A 22,655-nucleotide genomic window follows, 5' to 3' on the forward strand; every position below is an offset into this window, starting at 1 on the left:
AAACCTACTACCATCACCACTGAACACACTACATCATCCTAAACCTACTACCGTAACCACTGAACAAACTACATCCATCCTAAACCTACTACCATAACCACTGAACAAACTACATCCATCCTAAACCTACTACCATAATCACTGTACAAACTACATCCATCCTAAACCTACTACAGTAACCACTGAACAAACTACATCATCCTAAACCTACTACCATAACCACTGAACAAACTTGATCCATCCTAAACCTACTCCCATAATCACTGTACAAACTACATCATCCTAAACCTACTACCGTAACCACTGAACAAACTACATCCATCCTAAACCTACTACCGTAACCACTGAACAAACTACATCCATCCTAAACCTACTACCATAATCACTGTACAAACTACATCCATCCTAAACCTACTACAGTAACCACTGAACAAACTACATCATCCTAAACCTACTACCATAACCACTGAACAAACTTGATCCATCCTAAACCTACTACCATAGCCACTGAACAAACTACATCCATCCTAAACCTACTACCATAGCCACTGAACAAACTACATCATCCTAAACCTACTACCATAGCCACTGAACAAAATACATCCATCCTAAACCTACTACCATAATCACTGTGCAAACTACATCCATCCTAAACCTACTACCATAATCACTGTACAAACTACATCCATCCTAAACCTACTACCATAATACCTGAACAAACTACATCCATCCTAAACCTACTACCATAATACCTGAACAAACTACATCCATCCTAAACCTACTATCATAATCACTGAACAAACTACATCCACCCTAAACCTACTATCATAATCACTGAACAAACTACATCCATCCTAAACCTACTACCATAATCACTGAACAAACTACATCCATCCTAAACCTACTACCATAATAACTGAACAAACTACATCCATCCTAAACCTACTACCATAATCACTGAACAAACTACATCCACCCTAAACCTACTACCGTGACCACTGAACAAACTACATCCATCCTAAACCTACTACCATAATCACTGTACAAACTACATCCATCTTAAACCTACTACCGTGACCACTGAACAAACTACATCCATCCTAAACCTACTACCATAATCACTGAAGAAACTACATCCATCCTAAACCTACTACCATAACCACTGAACAAACTACATCCATCCTAAACCTACTACCGTAACCACTGAACAAACTACATCCATCCTAAACCTACTACCGTAAACACTGAACAAACTACATTCATCCTAAACCTACTACCATCACCACTGAACACACTACATCATCCTAAACCTACTACCATAACCACTGAACAAACTACATCCATCCTAAACCTACTACCATAATCACTGTACAAAATACATCCATCCTAAACCTACTACCATAACCACTGAACAAACTGCATCCATCCTAAACCTACTACAGTAACCACTGAACAAACTACATCATCCTAAACCTACTACCATAACCACTGAACAAACTACATCCATCCTAAACCTACTACCATAGCCACTGAACAAAATACATCCATCCTAAACCTACTACCATAATCACTGTACAAACTACATCCATCCTAAACCTACTACCATAACCACTGAACAAACTGCATCCATCCTAAACCTACTACAGTAACCACTGAACAAACTACATCATCCTAAACCTACTACCATAGCCACTGAACAAACTACATAATCCTAAACCTACTACCATAACCACTGAACAAACTACATCCATCCTAAACCTACTACCATAACCACTGAACAAAATACATCCCTCCTAAACCTACTACCATAATCACTGAACAAACTACATCCATCCTAAACCTGCTACCATAGCCACTGAACAAAATACATCCATCCTAAACCTACTACCATAACCACTGAACAAACTACATCCATCCTAAACCTACTACCATAATCACTGTACAAACTACATCCATCCTAAACGTACTACCATAACCACTGAACAAACTGCATCCATCCTAAACCTACTACAGTAACCACTGAACAAACTACATCATCCTAAACCTACTACCATAGCCACTGAACAAACTACATCCATCCTAAACCTACTACAATAACCACTGAACAAAATACATCCATCCTAAACCTACTACCATAATAACTGAACAAACTACATCCATCCTAAACCTACTACCATGATAACTGAACAAATTACATCCATCCTAAACCTACTACCGTGACCACTGAACAAACTATATCCATCCTAAACCTACTACAATAACCACTGAACAAAATACATCCATCCTAAACCTACTACCATAATAACTGAACAAACTACATCCATCCTAAACCTACTACCATAATAACTGAACAAATTACATCCATCCTAAACCTACTACCATAACCACTGAACAAACTACATCATCCTAAACCTACTACCATAGCCACTGAACAAACTACATCCATCCTAAACCTACTACCATAATAACTGAACAAACTACATCCATCCTAAACCTACTACCATAATCACTGAACAAACTACATCCATCCTAAACCTACTACCATAATAACTGAACAAACTACATCCATCCTAAACCTACTACCATAATCACTGAACAAACTACATCCATCCTAAACCTACTACCATAATAACTGAACAAACTACATCCATCCTAAACCTACTACCATAATCACTGAACAAACTACATCCATCCTAAACCTACTACCATAATCACTGAACAAACTAAATCCATCCTAAACCTACTACCATAATAACTGAACAAACTACATCCATCCTAAACCTACTACCGTGACCACTGAACAAACTATATCCATCCTAAACCTACTACCATAACCACTGAACAAACTGCATCCATCCTAAACCTACTACCGTAACCACTGAACAAACTACATCCATCCTAAACCTACTACCGTGACCACTGAACAAACTATATCCATCCTAAACCTACTACCATAACCACTGAACAAACTACATCCATCCTAAACCTACTACCGTGACCACTGAACAAACTATATCCATCCTAAACCTACTACCATAACCACTGAACAAACTGCATCCATCCTAAACCTACTACAGTAACCACTGAACAAACTACATCTTCCTAAACCTACTACCATAGCCACTGAACAAACTACAGTACATCCGCCGTAAACTAACTGGTATACACCATAACTGTATTACCTTATATAGCCATTATACGATAAGTGCATTCAGCAGACCGACTACCATAACCACTATACTATACCTGCAGTCACCATAGCCCTGATACCATAACCACTATACTATACCTGCAGTCACCACAGCCCTGATACCATAACCACTATACTATACCTGCAGTCACCACAGCCCTGATACCATAACCACTATACTATACCTGCCGTCACCACAGCCCTGATACCATAACCACTATACTATACCTGCAGTCACCACAGCCCTGATACCATAACCACTATACTATACCTGCAGTCACCACAGCCCTGATACCATAACTACTATACTATACCTGCAGTCACCACAGCCCTGATACCATAACCACTATACTATACCTGCAGTCACCACAGCCCTGATACCATAACCACTATACTATACCTGCAGTCACCACAGCCCTGATACCATAACCACTATACTATACCTGCAGTCACCACAGCCCTGATACCATAACCACTATACTATACCTGCAGTCACCACAGCCCTGATACCATAACCACTATACTATACCTGCAGTCACCACAGCCCTGATACCATAACCACTATACTATGCCTGCAGTCACCACAGCCCTGATACCATAACCACTATACTATACCTGCAGTCACCACAGCCCTGATACCATAACCACTATACTATACCTGCAGTCACCACAGCCCTGATACCATAACCACTATGCTATACCTGCAGTCACCACAGCCCTGATACCATAACCACTATACTATACCTGCAGTCACCACAGCCCTGATACCATAACCACTATACTATACCTGCAGTCACCATAGCCCTGATACCATAACCACTATACTACACCTGCAGTCACCACAGCCCTGATACCATAACCACTATACTATACCTGCAGTCACCACAGCCCTGATACCATAACCACTATACTATACCTGCAGTCACCACAGCCCTGATACCATAACCACTATACTATACCTGCAGTCACCACATCCCTGATACCATAACCACTATACTATACCTGCAGTCACCACAGCCCTGATACCATAACCACTATACTATACCTGCAGTCACCACAGCCCTGATACCATAACCACTATACTATACCTGCAGTCACCACAGCCCTGATACCATAACCACTATACTATACCTGCAGTCACCACAGCCCTGATACCATAACCACTATACTATACCTGCAGTCACCACAGCCCTGATACCATAACCACTATACTATACCTGCAGTCACCACAGCCCTGATACCATAACCGCTATACTATACCTGCAGTCACCACAGCCCTGATACCATAACCGCTATACTATACCTGCAGTCACCACAGCCCTGATACCATAACCGCTATACTATACCTGCAGTCACCACATCCCTGATACCATAACCACTATACTATACCTGCAGTCACCACAGCCCTGATACCATAACCACTATACTATACCTGCAGTCACCACATCCCTGATACCATAACCACTATACTATACCTGCAGTCACCACAGCCCTGATACCATAACCACTATACTATACCTGCAGTCACCACAGCCCTGATACCATAACCACTATACTATACCTGCAGTCACCACAGCCCTGATACCATAACCACTATACTATACCTGCAGTCACCACAGCCCTGATACCATAACCACTATACTATACCTGCAGTCACCACAGCCCTGATACCATAACCACTATACTATACCTGCAGTCACCACAGCCCTGATACCATAACCACTATACTATACCTGCAGTCACCACAGCCCTGATACCATAACCACTATACTATACCTGCAGTCACCACAGCCCTGATACCATAACCACTATACTATACCTGCAGTCACCACAGCCCTGATACCATAACCACTATACTATACCTGCAGTCACCACAGCCCTGATACCATAACCACTATACTATACCTGCAGTCACCACAGCCCTGACACCATAACCACTATACTATACCTGCAGTCACCACAGCCCTGACACCATAACCACTATACTATACCTGCAGTCACCACAGCCCTGATACCATAACCACTATACTATACCTGCAGTCACCACAGCCCTGATACCATAACCACTATACTATACCTGCAGTCACCACAGCCCTGATACCATAACCACTATACTATACCTGCAGTCACCACAGCCCTGATACCATAACCGCTATACTATACCTGCAGTCACCACAGCCCTGATACCATAACCACTATACTATACCTGCAGTCACCACAGCCCTGATACCATAACCACTATACTATACCTGCAGTCACCACAGCCCTGATACCATAACCACTATACTATACCTGCAGTCACCACAGCCCTGATACCATAACCACTATACTATACCTGCAGTCACCACAGCCCTGACACCATAACCACTATACTATACCTGCAGTCACCACAGCCCTGATACCATAACCACTATACTATACCTGCAGTCACCACAGCCCTGATACCATAACCACTATACTATACCTGCAGTCACCACAGTCCTGATACCATAACCGCTATACTATACCTGCAGTCACCACAGCCCTGATACCATAACCACTATACTATACCTGCAGTCACCACAGCCCTGATACCATAACCACTATACTATACCTGCAGTCACCACAGCCCTGACACCATAACCACTATACTATACCTGCAGTCACCACAGCCCTGATACCATAACCACTATACTATACCTGCAGTCACCACAGCCCTGATACCATAACCACTATACTATACCTGCAGTCACCATAGCCCTGATACCATAACCACTATACTATACCTGCAGTCACCACAGCCCTGATACCATAACCACTATACTATACCTGCAGTCACCACAGCCCTGATACCATAACCACTATACTATACCTGCAGTCACCACAGCCCTGATACCATAACCACTATACTATACCTGCAGTCACCACAGCCCTGACACCATAACCACTATACTATACCTGCAGTCACCACAGCCCTGATACCATAACCACTATACTATACCTGCAGTCACCACAGCCCTGATACCATAACCGCTATACTATACCTGCAGTCACCACAGCCCTGATACCATAACCACTATACTATACCTGCAGTCACCACAGCCCTGATACCATAACCGCTATACTATACCTGCAGTCACCACAGCCCTGATACCATAACCACTATTTAAATCCTCCATAGGGTCTGTTCAGAAGAAAGGTGTCCATCGCCAACATGCTGGCGTGGAGCAGCGAGCCCATCAAAAAGCCAATGATTGTCACGTCAGACCGCAGCGTGAAGAAAGAGGCGGTGGACATCTTCAAGCTGATCCAGACCTACATGGGGGACCGGCGCACCAAAGTGGACCCCTTAAATGTGGCCCTGGAGGTCTGTCCTTACAAGACGCTACCACAGCACCTAGAATTTAGCTTCATGTGGTTTCTGTCCTGAGGGTTTGTCCGTCCCTGCCACAGGTGGTGGTCCGCGGGTGGAGCAACCAGGGCTTACGTGACGAGCTCTACATCCAGCTGTGTCGCCAGACCACGGAAAACTTCCGCTACGACAGCCTGGAGCGCGGCTGGGAGCTGATGGCGATCTGCCTGGCTTTCTTCCCCCCGACCCCGCGCTTCCACAACTACCTGGAGGGTTACATCTGCCGACACATGGACCCCCTCAACGACACCAAGGGTACATGTACACTCTTTGACAGCTTAGACCTCCTCTTAGCGTTTGGGCAACACAAAATACTACACAAGTGTGGTCGGTAGTTTTCCTTCATGGCTTAGTGGCTGGCTGGTTGATAACCTCCAAACAAATAGAGGAGTTTTTACAGGCTGCTGTGCCTCCCTCTGCTGGCCAAACTAGGGACAACACCCGCTGGCTACATCAGGGGTCACCAAGGCAGTGCCCGCGGGCACCAGGTCGCCCGTAAGGACCAGATGAGTCGCCCGCTGGCCTGTTCTAAAAATAGCTCAAATAGCAGCACTTACCAGTGAGCTGCCTTTATTTTTTAAATGTTATTTATTTACTAGCAAGCTGGTCTCGCTTTGCTGGACATTTTTAATTCTAAGAGAGACAAAACTCAAATAGAATTTGAAAATCCAAGAAAATATTTCAAAGACTCGGTCTTCACTTGTTTAAATAAGTTCATTTATTTTTTTACTTTGCTTCTTATAACTTTCACAAAGACAATTTTAGAGAAAAAATACAACCTTAAAAATGATTTTAGGATTTTTAAACACAAATACCTTTTTACCTTTTAAATTCCTTCCTCTTCTTTCCTGACAATTTAAATCAATGTTCAAGTATTTTTTTATTGTAAAGAATAATAAATAATTTTTTATTTAATTCTTCATTTTAGCTTCTGTTTTTTCGATGAAAAATATTTGTGAAATTTTTCAATCAGAAAGATTATTCTGGCAAATCTAGAAAATCTGTAGAATCAAATTTAAATCTTATTTCAAAGTCTTTTGAATTTCTTTTAAAATTTTTGTTCTGGAAAATCCAGAAGAAATAATGATTTGTCTTTGTTAGAAATATAGCTTGGTCCAATTTGTTATATATTCTAACAAAGTGCAGATTGGATTTTAACCTATTTTAAAACATGTCATCAAATTTCTAAATTGCAAATTTTTTTTTTTTTTCAAAAAGATTCGAATTTGCTAGTGTTTCTCTTCATATTTTTCCGTTGAATTTTGAATTTTAAAGAGTCGAAATTGAAGATAAACTACGTTTCAAAATTTTATTTTCATTTTTTCGTGTTTTCTGCTCTTTTAAACCGTTCAATTTTGTGTTTTTTTCATCATTTATTCTCTACAAAAAACCTTCCGTAAAAGGAAAAAAAATGTCCGATGGAATGACAGACAGAAATACTTATTTTTTTATATATATAGATTTATTTATTAAAGGTAAATTGAGCAAATTGGCTTTTTGTGGCAATTGAATTAAGTGTGTATCAAACTGGTAGCCCTTGGCATGAATCTGTACTCAAGAAGTAGCTCTTGCTTTCAAAAAGGTTGCTGACTACATCATTTCAATGTAACAAAGATATTTATTTTTGAATGTTTGAGCGATTAATTTATCTATACGAGAAGATCGAATCATGAAAAACAGCTTTCTAGCCCTGCAAGAACTTTGTTCACGCTCAGAAAATATACGACAACACCCATGTGTTCCCCCCCAGGAGTAGCCATCAGCAGCTACGCCAAACACTGCAACAGGAAGTTGACCAAGGCAGCTCTGACCGGCGCCAAGAAGGTATCCAACTCCGGACACAATCCTGCCGGTCTCCCAGCTGACTAAATGGTTAACCTTGGTTCTCCAGGGTCTGCAGAAGCCGTGCTTGGAGGAGATCCAACATGCCAGGAACGCCATCTTCAGTCCCTCCATGTTCGGCTCGTCCCTGGAGGAGGTCATGGCCTTGCAGAAGGAGCGCTACCCGGACCACCAGCTGCCCTGGGTCCAGACCCGCTTGTCCGAGGAGGTCCTGGGCCTAAACGGGGACCAGACGGAAGGCATCTTCAGGTGAGCAGTTTAGCAGGACTGTTTGATTGTTGAGAATGCTGTAACATTGTCCTCGGCATATGCTAACTGTTAAAGGGGAACATTATCAGCAGACCTATGCAAGCCTCAATATATACCTTGATGGTGCAGAAAAAAGACCATCTATTTTTTTAACCGATTTCCGAACTCTAAATGGGTGAATTTTGGCGAATTAAACGCCTTTTTGCAGTTTTATCTGGTAAAGCGAATGATTAGAGGCCGAGGGGCCGAAACGATCTCAACTAGCAGTAAGTCGAACACATTTCCAGTGAGGGTTGGACTCCGCCAAGGCTGTCCTTTGTCACCCATTCTGTTCATAACTTTTATGGACAGAATTTCTAGGCGCAGTCAAGGCGTTGAGGGGTTCCGGTTTGGTGACTGCAGGATTAGGTCTCTGCTTTTTGCAGATGATGTGGTCCTGATGGCTTCATCTGACCGGGATCTTCAGCTCTCGCTGGATCGGTTTGCAGCCGAGTGTGAAGCGACCGGAATGAGAATCAGCACCTCCAAGTCCGAGTCCATGGTTCTCGCCCGGAAAAGGGTGGAATGCCATCTCCGGGTTGGGGAGGAGACCCTGCCCCAAGTGGAGGAGTTCAAGTACCTAGGAGTCTTGTTCACGAGTGAGGGAAGAGTGGATCGTGAGATCGACAGGTGGATCGGTGCGGCGTCTTCCGTAATGCGGACGTTGTACCGATCCATTGTGGTGAAGAAGGAGCTGAGCCGGAAGGCAAAGCTCTCAATTTACCGGTCGATCTACGTTCCCATCCTCACCTATGGTCATGAGCTTTGGGTCATGACCGAAAGGATAAGATCACGGGTACAAGCGGCCCAAATGAGTTTCCTCCGCCGGGTGGCGGGTCTCTCCCTTAGAGATAGGGTGAGAAGCTCTGCCATCCGGGAGGAACTCAAAGTAAAGCCGCTGCTCCTCCACATGGAGAGGAGCCAGATGAGGTGGTTCGGGCATCTGGTCAGGATGCCACCCGAACGCCTCCCTAGGGAGGTGTTTAGGGCACGTCCAACCGGTAGGAGGCCACGGAGGAGTCTCAGGACACGTTGGGAAGACTATGTCTCCCGGCTGGCCTGGGAACGCCTCGGGATCCCCCGGGAAGAGCTAGACGAAGTGGCTGGGGAGAGGGAAGTCTGGGTTTCCCTGCTTAGGCTGTTGCCCCCGCGACCCGACCTCGGATAAGCGGAAGATGATGGATGGATGGATGGATAAACGCCTTTTTATTTATCGTTCTCGGAGCGATGACGTCAGAACGTGACGTCACTTAGCCGACATTTTCATTTCCTCAAACACATTACAAACACCGCATCTCAGGTCTGTTATTTTCCGTTTTTTCGACTATTTTCTGGAACCTTGTAGACATCATGTCTCGTGGGTGTGTTGTCGGAGGGTGTAACAACACGATCAGGGAGGGATTCAAGTTGCACCACTGGCCCGAAGATGCCAAAGTGGCAAGAAATTGGACGAAATTTGTTCAAAATACGAGGGTGTGGGGAAAGCCGACGAAATGGTCAGTCGTTTCGTCCGCACACTTTATCGACGAAAGCTATGCTACTACAGAGATGGCAAGATTTAGTGGATATCCTGCGACACTCAAAGCAGATGCATTTCCAACAATAAAGTCAAAGAAATCTGCCGCCAGACCCCCATTGAATGTACCAAAGTGTTTTCACATTTGACCGGCGATGTTAAGACAGACATGGCACAGAGATGTATGGATAACCTGCAGATGCATTTGCAACGATAGTCAACGAAATCACAAAAGGTGAGTTTTGTTGATGTTGTTGACTTATGTGCTAATCAGACATATTTGGTCGCAGCATGACTGCCAGCTAATCGATGCTAACATGCTATTTAGGCTAGCTGTATGTACATTTGAAACTATATTTACATCCAGCGTTTCCCTCCACCTACATTTAATGCCAAACAAACACTTACCAATCGATGGATTTAAGTTGATCCAGTGTCACAAGATGCGAAACTTCCGATCATTGGTCTGCACATTTTACCGGCGGTGCTAAGGCAGACATGGCACAGAGATGTATGGATAACCTGCAGATGCATTTGCAACGATAATCAACCAAATCACAAAAGGTGAGTTTTGTTGATGTTGTTGACTTATGTGCTAATCAGACATATTTGGTCGCAGCATGACTGCCAGCTAATCGATGCTAACATGCTATTTAGGCTAGCTGTATGTACATTTGAAACTATATTTACATCCAGCGTTTCCCTCCACCTACATTTAATGCCAAACAAACACTTACCAATCGATGGATTTAAGTTGATCCAGTGTCACAAGATGCGAAACTTCCGATCATTGGTTTGCACATTTTACCGGCGATGCTAAGGCAAACATGGCCGAATAGCGTGAATAACTATTCTTCATTTTCGTTTTCGCTATCTGCCTCCATACTCCAACCATCCGTTTCAATACATGCGTAGTCTGTTGAATCGCTTAAGCCGCTGAAATCCGAGTCTGAATCCGAGCTAATGTCGCTATATCTTGCTGTGGTATCCGCCTGGATAGCATGTATATCACTGGATGACGTCACATGAAAATGGACGTTGGCTTCACAGATAGCGAAAATCAGGCACTTTAAAGCTTTTTTTTAGGGATATTCCGGGATGGGTAAAATTTTGAAAAAAATTTCAAAAAATAAAATAAACCACTGGGAACTGATTTTCATTGCTTTTAACCCTTCTGAAATTGTGATAATGTTCCCCTTCAACCTCAGTCATATAACTTGGTATACGCCTACAAAACTGTTTGATAGTTGGCCACTAGATGGAGCCACTTAGATACCATATATTTAGTTTTTTGAAGGCCATAACTTGGTACTTAACATATGCTAACTGTTAATATGTTAATGTTTGTAAGCTAAACTTTTTAAACCAAATTTGCCCCCGCACATCATCAGTCATATAACTTGGTACTTGACATATGCTAACTGCTAGCATGTTCACGTTAGCGACCTTTTTTAGCCGTTTTCGCAAGTGTACACCTTAGTCATTACACTTGGTATGTGACACATGTTAACGTTAGCTTTAAATTGGTACGTGTCATATACTAACTGTTAGCATGCTAGTGTTAGCTACCTTTATTTTTAGCTATTTTTGCAGGCATACACCTACAACACTGTTCGATAGTTGGCCACTAGATGGAGCCACTCAGACATCATATGTTTAGTTTTTTGAATGTCATAACGTGGTACTTATCATATGCTAACTGTTAACATGTTAATGTTGGCGTGCTAACTTTTCTAGCCAAATTTCCCCCCCGTACACATCAGTCATATAACTTGATACTTGACATATGCGAACTGTTAGCATGTTAACATTAGCGGACTTTCTTAGCCATGTACAAACAGTTTCCCTTGAGGATTATTAAAGTTTGTCTGAAGTTCGTCTAAGTGCACACCTTAGTCATTGCACCTGGTACGTGCATACTTGCCAACCTTGACACCTCCGATTTCGGGAGATGGGGGGTAGGGGCTTGGGGGGGGGGGGGGGGGGCGTGGTCGGGGGGGGGGGGGGGCGTGGTTGGGGTGGGGGGCGTGGTTAAGAGGGGTGGCATATAATTCACCAACTCGAGTATTTCATATGTATTTTATATATATATATATACATATATATGTATGAACTACTTGACTTTCAGTGAATTCTAGCTATATATATTTATTTTATTGTATATCTAAATAAAATAAATAGTTGAATTTCCGACAGCACCTATCAAATACACAGTAATAAAAACACAGTTTTTCTACTAACTGTACTGTGCTTCCTGGTTACTAAAAAGAAACAACAACACTTACCTTTCACAATTTGAGTAACCTTTGTACTGCCATTTGTGTATTGGCGGGCGATCATCCTTCCCAGATTTGTTGTAGACATCCGCAAATGAGAAGGGGATGTTGCTTCCAGCTATCAGCATAGCCATCTTTGTCTCAGTTACTCCATCGGGTCTCCATTTTGTGAGGTGGCCCATAATACTGGGTTGTGAACGATGCTGCGCTGCGGACGCTTTGTGCTTCGCTGACTGATCGTTCATGGCTGAATATCCGTTCGGCCGCCGTGTTCAATGGAGAAGTCTGCTCTACAAAATTTACAGGCAACATACCCCTTCCCCTTCGAATTCTCCTGGATAAACTGAAATTCTTTTTTCCAATCGTTTTGGAACTTGCAATCGTATTTCTTCATTTTGCTCGTAATATATTGGGTTGGAGTCAATAACCAGGCGACGTGATGAAGTCATGTCTCTTTACTGTGGGCTTCAGAACAGACTCCTTAATGCATGTTCCTTGACTGCACTTAAATGTAGAATATATTTACATTATATTCTATGTACAGTAGATGGCAGTATTGTCCTGTTTAAGAGGGTCACAACATTGAGTCAGGTCTGACTCAATGTTGGGGGGGCGTGGCCTCCAGTTCCGCTTGAATTTCGGGAATTTTTCGGGAGAAAATTTGTCCTGGGAGGTTTTCGGGAGAGGCGCTGAATTTCGTGAGTCTCCCGGAAAATCCGGGAAGGTTGGCAAGTATGGGTACGTGACACATGCTAACTGTTAGCATGCTAATGTTTACACGCTTTTGCGAGTCATAAAACGTGGTAATTGACACATACTCATTGCTAGCATGCTAATGTCAGCTTTAACTTGGGACGTGTCACATACTAACTGTTAGCATGCTAATGTTAGCTAACTTTTTTTAGTCATTTATGCTGGCCTACACCTGAATCATTTTACTTGATACGTGACTGTTAGCACGCTAATGTTTACATGCTTTTGCTGCCATAAACTGTTGAGTCATGCAACTTGGTACTCGACACATACTAATTTGTTAGCTTGCTAGATTTTTTCGCAAATTGTACATGCATAGTACGCCTCAGAGTCCAATAACTTGGTAGCTGCAATTTGTCCGGAAATGGTATATTCAAGGTAAAAATGGGTTTCTGTAATGTAGACAACCACAACTACACTCTAGGCCAGGGGTCAGCAACCTTTTTGAACGCAAGAGCTACTTCTTGGGTACTTATTAATGCCAAGGGCTACCAGTTTGATACACACTTAAATAAATTGCCAGAAATAGCCAATTTGCTCAATTTACCTTTAATAAATAAATCTATATATATATTAAAAAATGGGTATTTCTGTCTGTCATTCCGTCGTACATTTTTCTCCCTTTTACAGAAGGTTTTTTGTAGAGAATAAATGATGAAAAAAACACTTAATTTGAATGGTTTAAAAGAGGAGAAAACACGAAAAAAATGAAAATTTTATTTTGAAACATAGTTTATCTTCGATTTCGACTCTTTAAAAGTCAAAATGATGAGAAAAACTAGCTAATTCGAATCTTTTTGAAAAAATTAAAAAAAATAATTTATGGAACATTATTCGTAATTTTTCCTGATTAAGATTAATTTTAGAATGTTGATGACATGTTTTAAATAGGTTAAAATCCAATCTGCACTTTGTTAGAATATATAACAAATTGGACCAAGCTATATTTCTAACAAAGACAAATCATTATTTCTTCGAGATTTTCCAAAACGAAAATTTGAAAATAAATTTAAAAGACTTTGAAATAAGATTTAAATTTGATTCTACAGATTTTCTACATTTGCCAGAATTTTTTCATTTTATTTTAATCATAATAAGTTTGAAGAAAAAAATTCAAAAATATTTTTCATTGAAAAAACAGAAGCTAAAATGAAAAATTCAATTAAAATATATTTATTATTCTTTACAATAATAAAAAAAAATACTTGAACATTGATTTAAATTGTCAGGAAAGAAGAGGAAGGAATTTAAAAGGTAAAAAGGTATATGTGTTTAAAAATCCTAAAATCATTTTAAGGTTGTATTTTTTCTCTAAAATTGTCTTTCTGAAAGTTATAAGAAGCAAAGTAAAAAAAATAAATGAATTTATTTAAACAAGTGAAGACCAAGTCTTTCAAATATTTTCTTGGATTTTCAAATTCTTTTTGAGTTTTGTCTCTCTTAGAATCAAAAATGTCCAGCAAAGCGAGACCAGCTTGCTAGTAAATTAAATACAATTGTAAAAATAGAGGCAGCTCACTGGTACAGTTGTGATCAAAATTATTCAACCCCCACACAATTTTGCTGTTTTAGCAAGTTGGACATTTATTCCGTATTTTGTTTATAGTCATATCAAATAAAGATGTGTCAAATAGACAAATGCAACTTGAATTGTAACTCTGTATTTTACAAAATAGCAAAAAGGGAATTTTTTTCTTAATATCTCATTGACAAAATGATTCAAGCCCCTAGTTAGATGCATCTTTAGAGCATGATTGACCCCCCACCATGCTTAACAGTAGGCAAGGTGTTCTTCTCTTTGTAAGCTTCATTTTTTCTCCTCCAGACATAACGTTGATTCATAGGCCCAAAGAGTTCCAGTTTTGTCTCATCACTCCATAGAACAGTTTCCCAAAACCTTTGGGGTTCGTCCAGATGATTTTTGGCATACAGGAGTCTATTTTCCTTGTGCCTGGTAGTCAGAAGTGGGGTGCGCCTGGGAGTTCTGGCATGGAGGCCTTCATCTCGTAGTGCTCGCCTTATTGTCTGGGACGAAACCTGCGTTCCCCCCTCTGCAATGTCCTGTTGTAGTTCCTCAGCTGTTACCCGGGGGGTTTTCACCTCTGTACGCTTAAATACCGGACAGCAGTTGCACACAGCATCCTCTTTCTACCACGCCCAGGTAGTGTTTTCACTCTGCCTTTAGCTTTAAACTTGGGAATTATGCTCCCAACTGTGTCTCTTGGAATGTGTAATGTCTTTGCTATTTTCTTATATCCATATCCTTTCTTATGAAGAGAAACTACCTCCTCTCTTGACTTCTTTGACCACTCCCTGGACTTCACCATGTTGCAAATACACCATTGACCATCTACAAGAAGCTGAGCGTTAGTCTTTTTCAATCAGTTTAATTGTTGCTCATTATGGTTCTAATCACTTCTACAGGTGTGTTCAACACCTGATTGAAAAGACCTTATTCAAATTCTGTTCTTAAGAGTTATGATCTTCAAGGGGTTGAATAATTTTGTCAATGAGAAATTAAGAAAAATGTCCTTTTTTAGTATTTTGTAAAATACAGTGTTACAATTTAAGTTGCATTTGTCTATTTGACACATCTTTATTTGATATGACTATAAATAAAATACGGAATAAATGTCCAACTTGCTAAAACACCAAAATTGTGTGGGGGTTGAATAATTTTGATCACAACTGTAAGTGCTGCTATTTGAGCTATTTTTAGAACAGGCCAGCGGGCGACTCATCTGGTCCTTACGGGCGACCTGGTGCCCGCGGGCACCGCGTCGGTGACCCCTGTTCTAGTCTGTGAATCACATTTAGTGTCATAGCGCCACCTAGTGGGATTAGTCTCATGTTGACCCCACCCATAAGTAGTCTATGTTGTCCAGGGTCCCAGGAGACATTGATGAAGTGAACGCCCTCAAGCTGCAGGTGGACCAGTGGAAAATCCCCACAGGACTGGAAGACCCTCACATTCCAGGTCAGACGTCAAACTGTCACATGCCGGAACCTACTCAACAGTCCAGTCCGTCTTGTCGCCCGCAGCCTCCCTGCTCAAGTTCTGGTACCGCGAGCTGGAGGAGCCGCTCATCCCTCACGAGTTCTACGACGAGTGCATCAAGCACTACGACAACGCCGAGGCGGCGGTCAACGTGGTCCTGGGTCTGCCGCACATCAACAAACTGGTCCTCTGCTACCTGGTCCGCTTCCTGCAGGTGTGGCGCGCGGCACAAACACAAACACGTATGCTGATGCTCGTTCCAAGCTTTTCTTTTAATCAACTAACTGGAGTAATTAGGAAGAGATGAGAACAAATAATTAGGGTCCGCCAGGCCCTTTGCAAAGGACTCCACAGGAGTCCTTTGCAAAGGGCCTGGCGGACCCTATTGAAACTGGTGCGTTTTATTATTATTCTTTCTTTCTTTCTTTCTTTATTCCGCACCTATGCGCTGTAATTTGACCCCCTTAACATGCTTCAAAACTCACCAAATTTGACACACACATCGGTATGGTCCGGCAGACCAACTTATTAAGCAACCAAACCCCCCCAAAAAAATTGCGCGCTAGCGCCCCTAGGAAAAAAAAAAACAGACTGCTTGTAACTTCCGTTAGGAATGTCGTAGAGACATGAAACAAAAACTTATATGTAGGGCTGACTTAGACCTAAATTTCATAATCGTATCTTCTAGGGCAAAAATCAATAGAAATTTTGCAAAAACCCATTCAAAGCAAAATTTTCGCAAAAAATGCTATTTTTGCCTCTTTGAGCTGTAATTTGACCCCCTTAAAATGCTTCAAAACTCACCAAAGTTGGCACACACATCAGGACTGGCAAAATTTACGATCTCATGAAAAAAAACAAAACCCAAAACTCAAAATTGCGCTCATTTTGGGGGGATTGGTTGCTTAATATGTTGGGAAGGTTTACTATACCGACGTGTGTGTCAAATTTGGTGAGATTTCAAGCATGTTAAGGGGGTCAAAGTACAGCGCGTAGGTGCGGAATAATAATAAAACACAGCAGTTTCAATAGAGTCCTTGGCCCATGGCAAAGGACTCCACAGTCCATGGGCCAAGGACCCTAATAAAAATAAAAATCGGTCTTAGCCTGGGCCCTGGAGAGGGGGTGCAGACTGAGGCCAAGGGAAAAAAACAACAACTCATAGCCATAGTACACATCCCTCTTCCATGTGTGTAAGAGGGAAACATCAAACATCAAAGAACACAGAAGACATTAAAGACATTAAAGCAGCAGATACAAGCAGACACTTCTACATACAGCTATGAATAAAAAGTAAAGGAAACATATCCACTGTGGTGGCCTCAGCGGTGTTCCACGCCATCGTCCGCTGGGGTGGAGGGAGCATGGCCAGAGACAGGAGCAGACCCAACAAAGCAACCAAGACAGCCGACTCCACTCTCGGCCAGTATCAAGTCCGCATGGATGTTGTGTTCCCTATTTTTGAGTGTACTAAATGAAGGTGTATGTTGAGTCTGACTTGGACATAATATGGACTAAACACAAATGCTTTTTATGAAAATGTAATTTTGTTTATAAATTATATGCAATCTGTTGTTTCCCTAATTTTTTGTCATACATGGATGAGGGTGTGTGTTGCTGGACTGGACTGGACCTAGTTTTAAAAAAACCTGTAGACAAGTCTAATTTCATTAACGACCTGGTCTGGTGAAGATGAGGTCCTTTTTTTTATATATTTTTTTTATAAATAAAATAAAATAAGATAAATTAAAAATTAAAAAAACATTTTCTTGGATAAAAAAGGAAGTCAGATAATATAAAAACAATTACATAAAAAATTGTAATTCAATCAATCAATCAATCAATGTTTATTTATATAGCCCCAAATCACAAATGTCTCAAAGGACTGCACAAATCATTACGACTACAACATCCTCGGAAGAACCCACAAAAGGGCAAAGAAAACTCACACCCAGTGGGCAGGGAGAATTCACATCCAGTGGGACGCCAGTGACAATGCTGACTATGAGAAACCTTGGAGAGGACCTCAGATGTGGGCAACCCCCCCCCCCTCCCCCCTAGGGGACCGAAAGCAATGGATGTCGAGCGGGTCTAACATGATACTGTGAAAGTTCAATCCATAGTGGCTCCAACACAGCCGCGAGAGTTCAGTTCAAGCGGATCCAAGACAGCAGCGAGAGTCCCGTCCACAGGAAACCATCCCAAGCGGAGGCGGCTCAGCAGCGTAGAGATGTCCCCAACCGATACACAGGCGAGCGGTCCATCCTGGGTCTCGACTCTGGACAGCCAGTACTTCATCCATGGTCATCGGACCGGACCCCCTCCACAAGGGAGGGGGGGACATAGGAGAAAAAAGAAAAGAAGCGGCAGATCAACTGGTCTCAAAAGGAGGTCTATTTAAAGGCTAGAGTATACAAATGAGTTTTAAGGTGAGACTTAAATGCTTCTACTGAGGTAGCATCTCGAACTGTTACCGGGAGGGCATTCCAGAGTACTGGAGCCCGAACGGAAAACGCTCTATAGCCCGCAGACTTTTTTTGGGCTCTAAGAATTACTAATAAGCCGGAGTCTTTTGAAGGCAGATTTCTTGCCGGGACATATGGTACAATACAATCGGCAAGATAGGATGGAGCTAGACCGTGTAGTATTTTATACGTAAGTAGTAAAACCTTAAAGTCACATCTTAAGTGCACAGGAAGCCAGTGCAGGTGAGCCAGTATAGGTATATATGTATGTATATATGTATATAAAGGTATATACAGTATAGGTATATATGTATGTATATATGTATATAAAGGTATATACATTATAGGCATATATGTATGTATATATGTATATAAAGGTATATACAGTATAGGTATATATGTATGTATATATGTATATAAAAGTATATACAGTATAGGTATATATGTATGTATATATGTATATAAAAGTATATACAGTATAGGTATATAGGTATGTATATATGTATATAAAGGTATATACAGTATAGGTATATATGTATGTATATATGTATATAAAAGTATATACAATATAGGTATATATGTATATAAAAGTATATACAGTATAGGTATATATGTATGTATATATGTATACAAAGGTATATACAGTATAGGTATATATGTATGTATATATGTATACAAAGGTATATACAGTATAGGTATATATGTATGTATATATGTATATAAAGGTATATACAGTATAGGTATATATGTATGTATATATGTATATAAAGGTATATACAGTATAGGCGTAATGTGATCAAACTTTCTTGTCTAGCAGCCGCATTTTGTACCAACTGTAATCTTTTAATGCCAGACATGGGGAGACCCCAAAATAATACGTTACAGTAATCGAGACGAGACGTAACAAACGCATGGATAATGATCTCGGCGTCTTTAGCGGACAAGATGGAGTGAATTTTAGCGATATTACGGAGATGAAAGAAGGCCTTTTTAGTAACTCTTTTAATGTGTGCCTCAAAGGAGAGAGTTGGGTTAATGATAATGTTAGTGGACCGGCGACACACACCATCATGTGTGTTTCAGGGACTGTGTCCCTTGCAGACTGTGTTATATATGTTGTGGGAACCAGAATTTGGAATCAGAAAGAAACAACCCCTTTTTGTGTGAGTGGGTGTGGATGAGTGTGAATGGGGGAGGGAGAGTTTTTTTTTTGGATGCACTAATTAAAAGTGTATCTTGTTTATTTTATGTCGAAAAAAACAAACGAAACACAAACACGCTGGCTTGAAACGCTCCCTGGTGTGTGCCGCAGGTGTTCGGGCAGCCCGCCAACGTGTCCGTCACCAAGATGGACGTCAACAACCTGGCCATGGTCATGGCCCCCAACTGTCTACGCTGCCAGTCGGACGACCCCCGGGTGATCTTCGAGAACACCCGCAAGGAGATGTCCTTCATCCGCGTCCTCGTCCAGCGGCTGGACACCAGCTTCATGGACGGCATCCTATAGCCCCGCCCCCCCCGGTCTCAAGTGAAGGCGTTTGCTCCTTGGCCGGACTTCGCGGGTCACATGACTGCGTGCCTTCACGTACCTTTTATAGACGTGCCTGCAGGGATCCCATCAGCCTCTCTGGTCACGTGACTCCTCCCCCCCCGCTGTCTTGGCAGCTAAGGCTCACCGCCTGAGGCCCCGCCCACATCCATACACCCCCGCCCACTACTAATTTGTGAATGTCGTGTCATTGTTTACGACTGTGGCTTGTTTATTTCACATTATTTAACATGTTGTTTCCTTAAAGGCCTACTGAAATGAGATGTTCTTATTTAAACGGGGATCGCAGGTCCATTCTATGTGTCATACTTCATCATTTCGCCATATTGCCATATTTTTGCTGAAAGGATTTAGTAGAGAACATCCACGATAAAGTTCGCAACTTTTGGTTGCTAATAGAAAAGCCTTGCCGGTACCGGAAGTAGCAGACGATGTGCGCGTGACGTCACGGGTTGTGGAGCTCCTCACATCTGAACATTGTTTATAATCATGGCCACCAGCAGCAAAAGCGATTCGGACCGAGAAAGCGACGATTTCCCCATTAATTTGAGCGAAGATGAGAGATCCGTGGATGAGGAAAGTGAGAGTGAAGGACTAGAACATGGGTGTCAAACTCTGGCCTGCGGGCCAAATTTGGCCTGCCATGTAATTTATTTCGGCCCTTGAGACAATATTAAATTAACATTAGAGCTGGCCCGCCGGTATTATACAGCGGCGGTGCATTTACAGCTTGCCAACCCTCACGATTTTCCCAGGAGACTCCCGAATTTCAGTCCCCCCTCCTCCCCCGAAAATCTACCAGGGCAACCATTCTCTGAATTTTTCCCGATTTCCACTCAGACAACAATATTGCCGGCGTGCCTTAAAGGTACTGCTTTTAGCGTCCTTTACAACCTGTCGTCATGTCTGCTTTTCCGCCATACAATCAGCGTGCCGGCCCAGTCACGTAATATATGCGAATTCTACACACACACAAGTGAATGAAAGGCATACTTGGTCAACAGCCATACAGGTCACACTAAGGGTGGATGTATAAACAACTTTAACACTGTTACAAATATGCACCACACTGTGAACCCACACCAAACAAGGATGACAAACATTTCAGGAGAACATCCGCACTGTAACACAACATCAACACCATAGAACAAACACCCAGTACCCCTTGCAGCACTAACTCTTCCGGGAGGCTACAATATACACCCCCGCTACCAACAAAACTCGATTTTGCATGTAAGTTATATACGCCTTGCTTGTTCAATATTCAATGCAAAACTTGTTTGGGTCCCTATTAAAAGGTTAAGTTGTTCAACTTTGGCCGGCGGCTTTGTTCAGTTTAGAATTTTGGCCCACTCCGTATTTGAGTTTGACACCCCTGGACTAGAAAAAAGAAAAAAAAGACGGGGTTAGTGTGAGCGATTTAGATGTTATTAGACACATTTACTAGGATAATTCTGGAAGATCCCTTATCTGCTTGTTGTGTTACTAGTGTTTTAGTGAGATTTTAAAGATTGTAAAGACATACCTCGAGGTCGGGTGGCTGCGGTGAACACGCAGTGTCTCAGAGGGAAGCCGAGGAGCCAAGCTCACAGCCGCCTTTTTTTGACAGCTGCTGCAGGACGACGAATAATCCACTGATGTCTCGAGATTAGATATATATCACAATTTCCCCATCCAAAAACATGTTGGTTGACGTAGAGAAAACATGTTCGCTTGACCGCTCTGTGTTAAAACTTCACAACAAACAAAGAAACACCGGCTGTGTCTCGGTGCTAAAGGCACCGCTTTCCACCAACAGCATTCTTCTTTGACGTCTCCATTATTAAAATGGACAAATTGCAAAAGATTCAGCAACACAGATGTCCAAAATACTGTGTAATTATGTGATGAAAAGAGACAACTTTTAGCCGTGTTTTGTGCTGCGCTATGTCCCCTGCAACATGTGACGTCACGCGTAAGCGTCATCATTCCGCCACGTTTTCAACAAGAAACTTGCGGGAAATTTAAAATTGCAATTTAGTAAACTAAAGCGGCCGTATTGGCATGTGTTGCAATGTTAATATTTCATCATTGATATATAAACTATCAGACTGTGTGGTCGCTAGTAGTGGCTTTCAGTAGGCCTTTAACTTTGTAATTTATTTTGTATTTATTTGATGCCTTTCTGTCGGTTTGTGTTTGTGTGTGTGTGTGTGTGTGTGTGTGTGTCCTGCTCACACATGTGCAATAGTGTGTGTGATGACGTAGGCTCGGTGTACATGAAGTGTACAGAACATGTATAAAAAAAAAGAACTTTAGAGAGCGTAACTCTAAGGAGGTATTCTGGCGCCCTCTAGTGGCGACACCCTGCTGGTGCTCTTAAGCAGGCCGCGAGAGGGGTGCAAAAA

The 22,655-nt window shown here is 42.0% G+C and overlaps 1 protein-coding gene across 1 annotated transcript in view; it reads left to right on the forward strand.

Moving 5' to 3' along the window:
- The window catches only part of arhgap39 (Rho GTPase activating protein 39), an 81,775-nt gene extending 59,390 nt beyond the window's left edge, over positions 1 to 22,385 (forward strand). Inside the window, exons 5-11 of the mRNA XM_061888233.1 lie at positions 6,351 to 6,536; positions 6,623 to 6,836; positions 8,332 to 8,405; positions 8,473 to 8,672; positions 16,142 to 16,233; positions 16,299 to 16,468; positions 20,032 to 22,385. Of these exons, the coding sequence (XP_061744217.1) occupies positions 6,351 to 6,536; positions 6,623 to 6,836; positions 8,332 to 8,405; positions 8,473 to 8,672; positions 16,142 to 16,233; positions 16,299 to 16,468; positions 20,032 to 20,226 (1,131 nt within the window). The 3' untranslated portion in view covers positions 20,227 to 22,385. The remainder of the gene's footprint in view (positions 1 to 6,350; positions 6,537 to 6,622; positions 6,837 to 8,331; positions 8,406 to 8,472; positions 8,673 to 16,141; positions 16,234 to 16,298; positions 16,469 to 20,031) is intronic.
- The last annotated feature ends 270 nt before the right edge of the window (positions 22,386 to 22,655 follow it).

This window comes from Nerophis ophidion, linkage group LG26, assembly GCF_033978795.1.
Source record: "Nerophis ophidion isolate RoL-2023_Sa linkage group LG26, RoL_Noph_v1.0, whole genome shotgun sequence".
Lineage (NCBI taxonomy): Eukaryota > Metazoa > Chordata > Actinopteri > Syngnathiformes > Syngnathidae > Nerophis > Nerophis ophidion.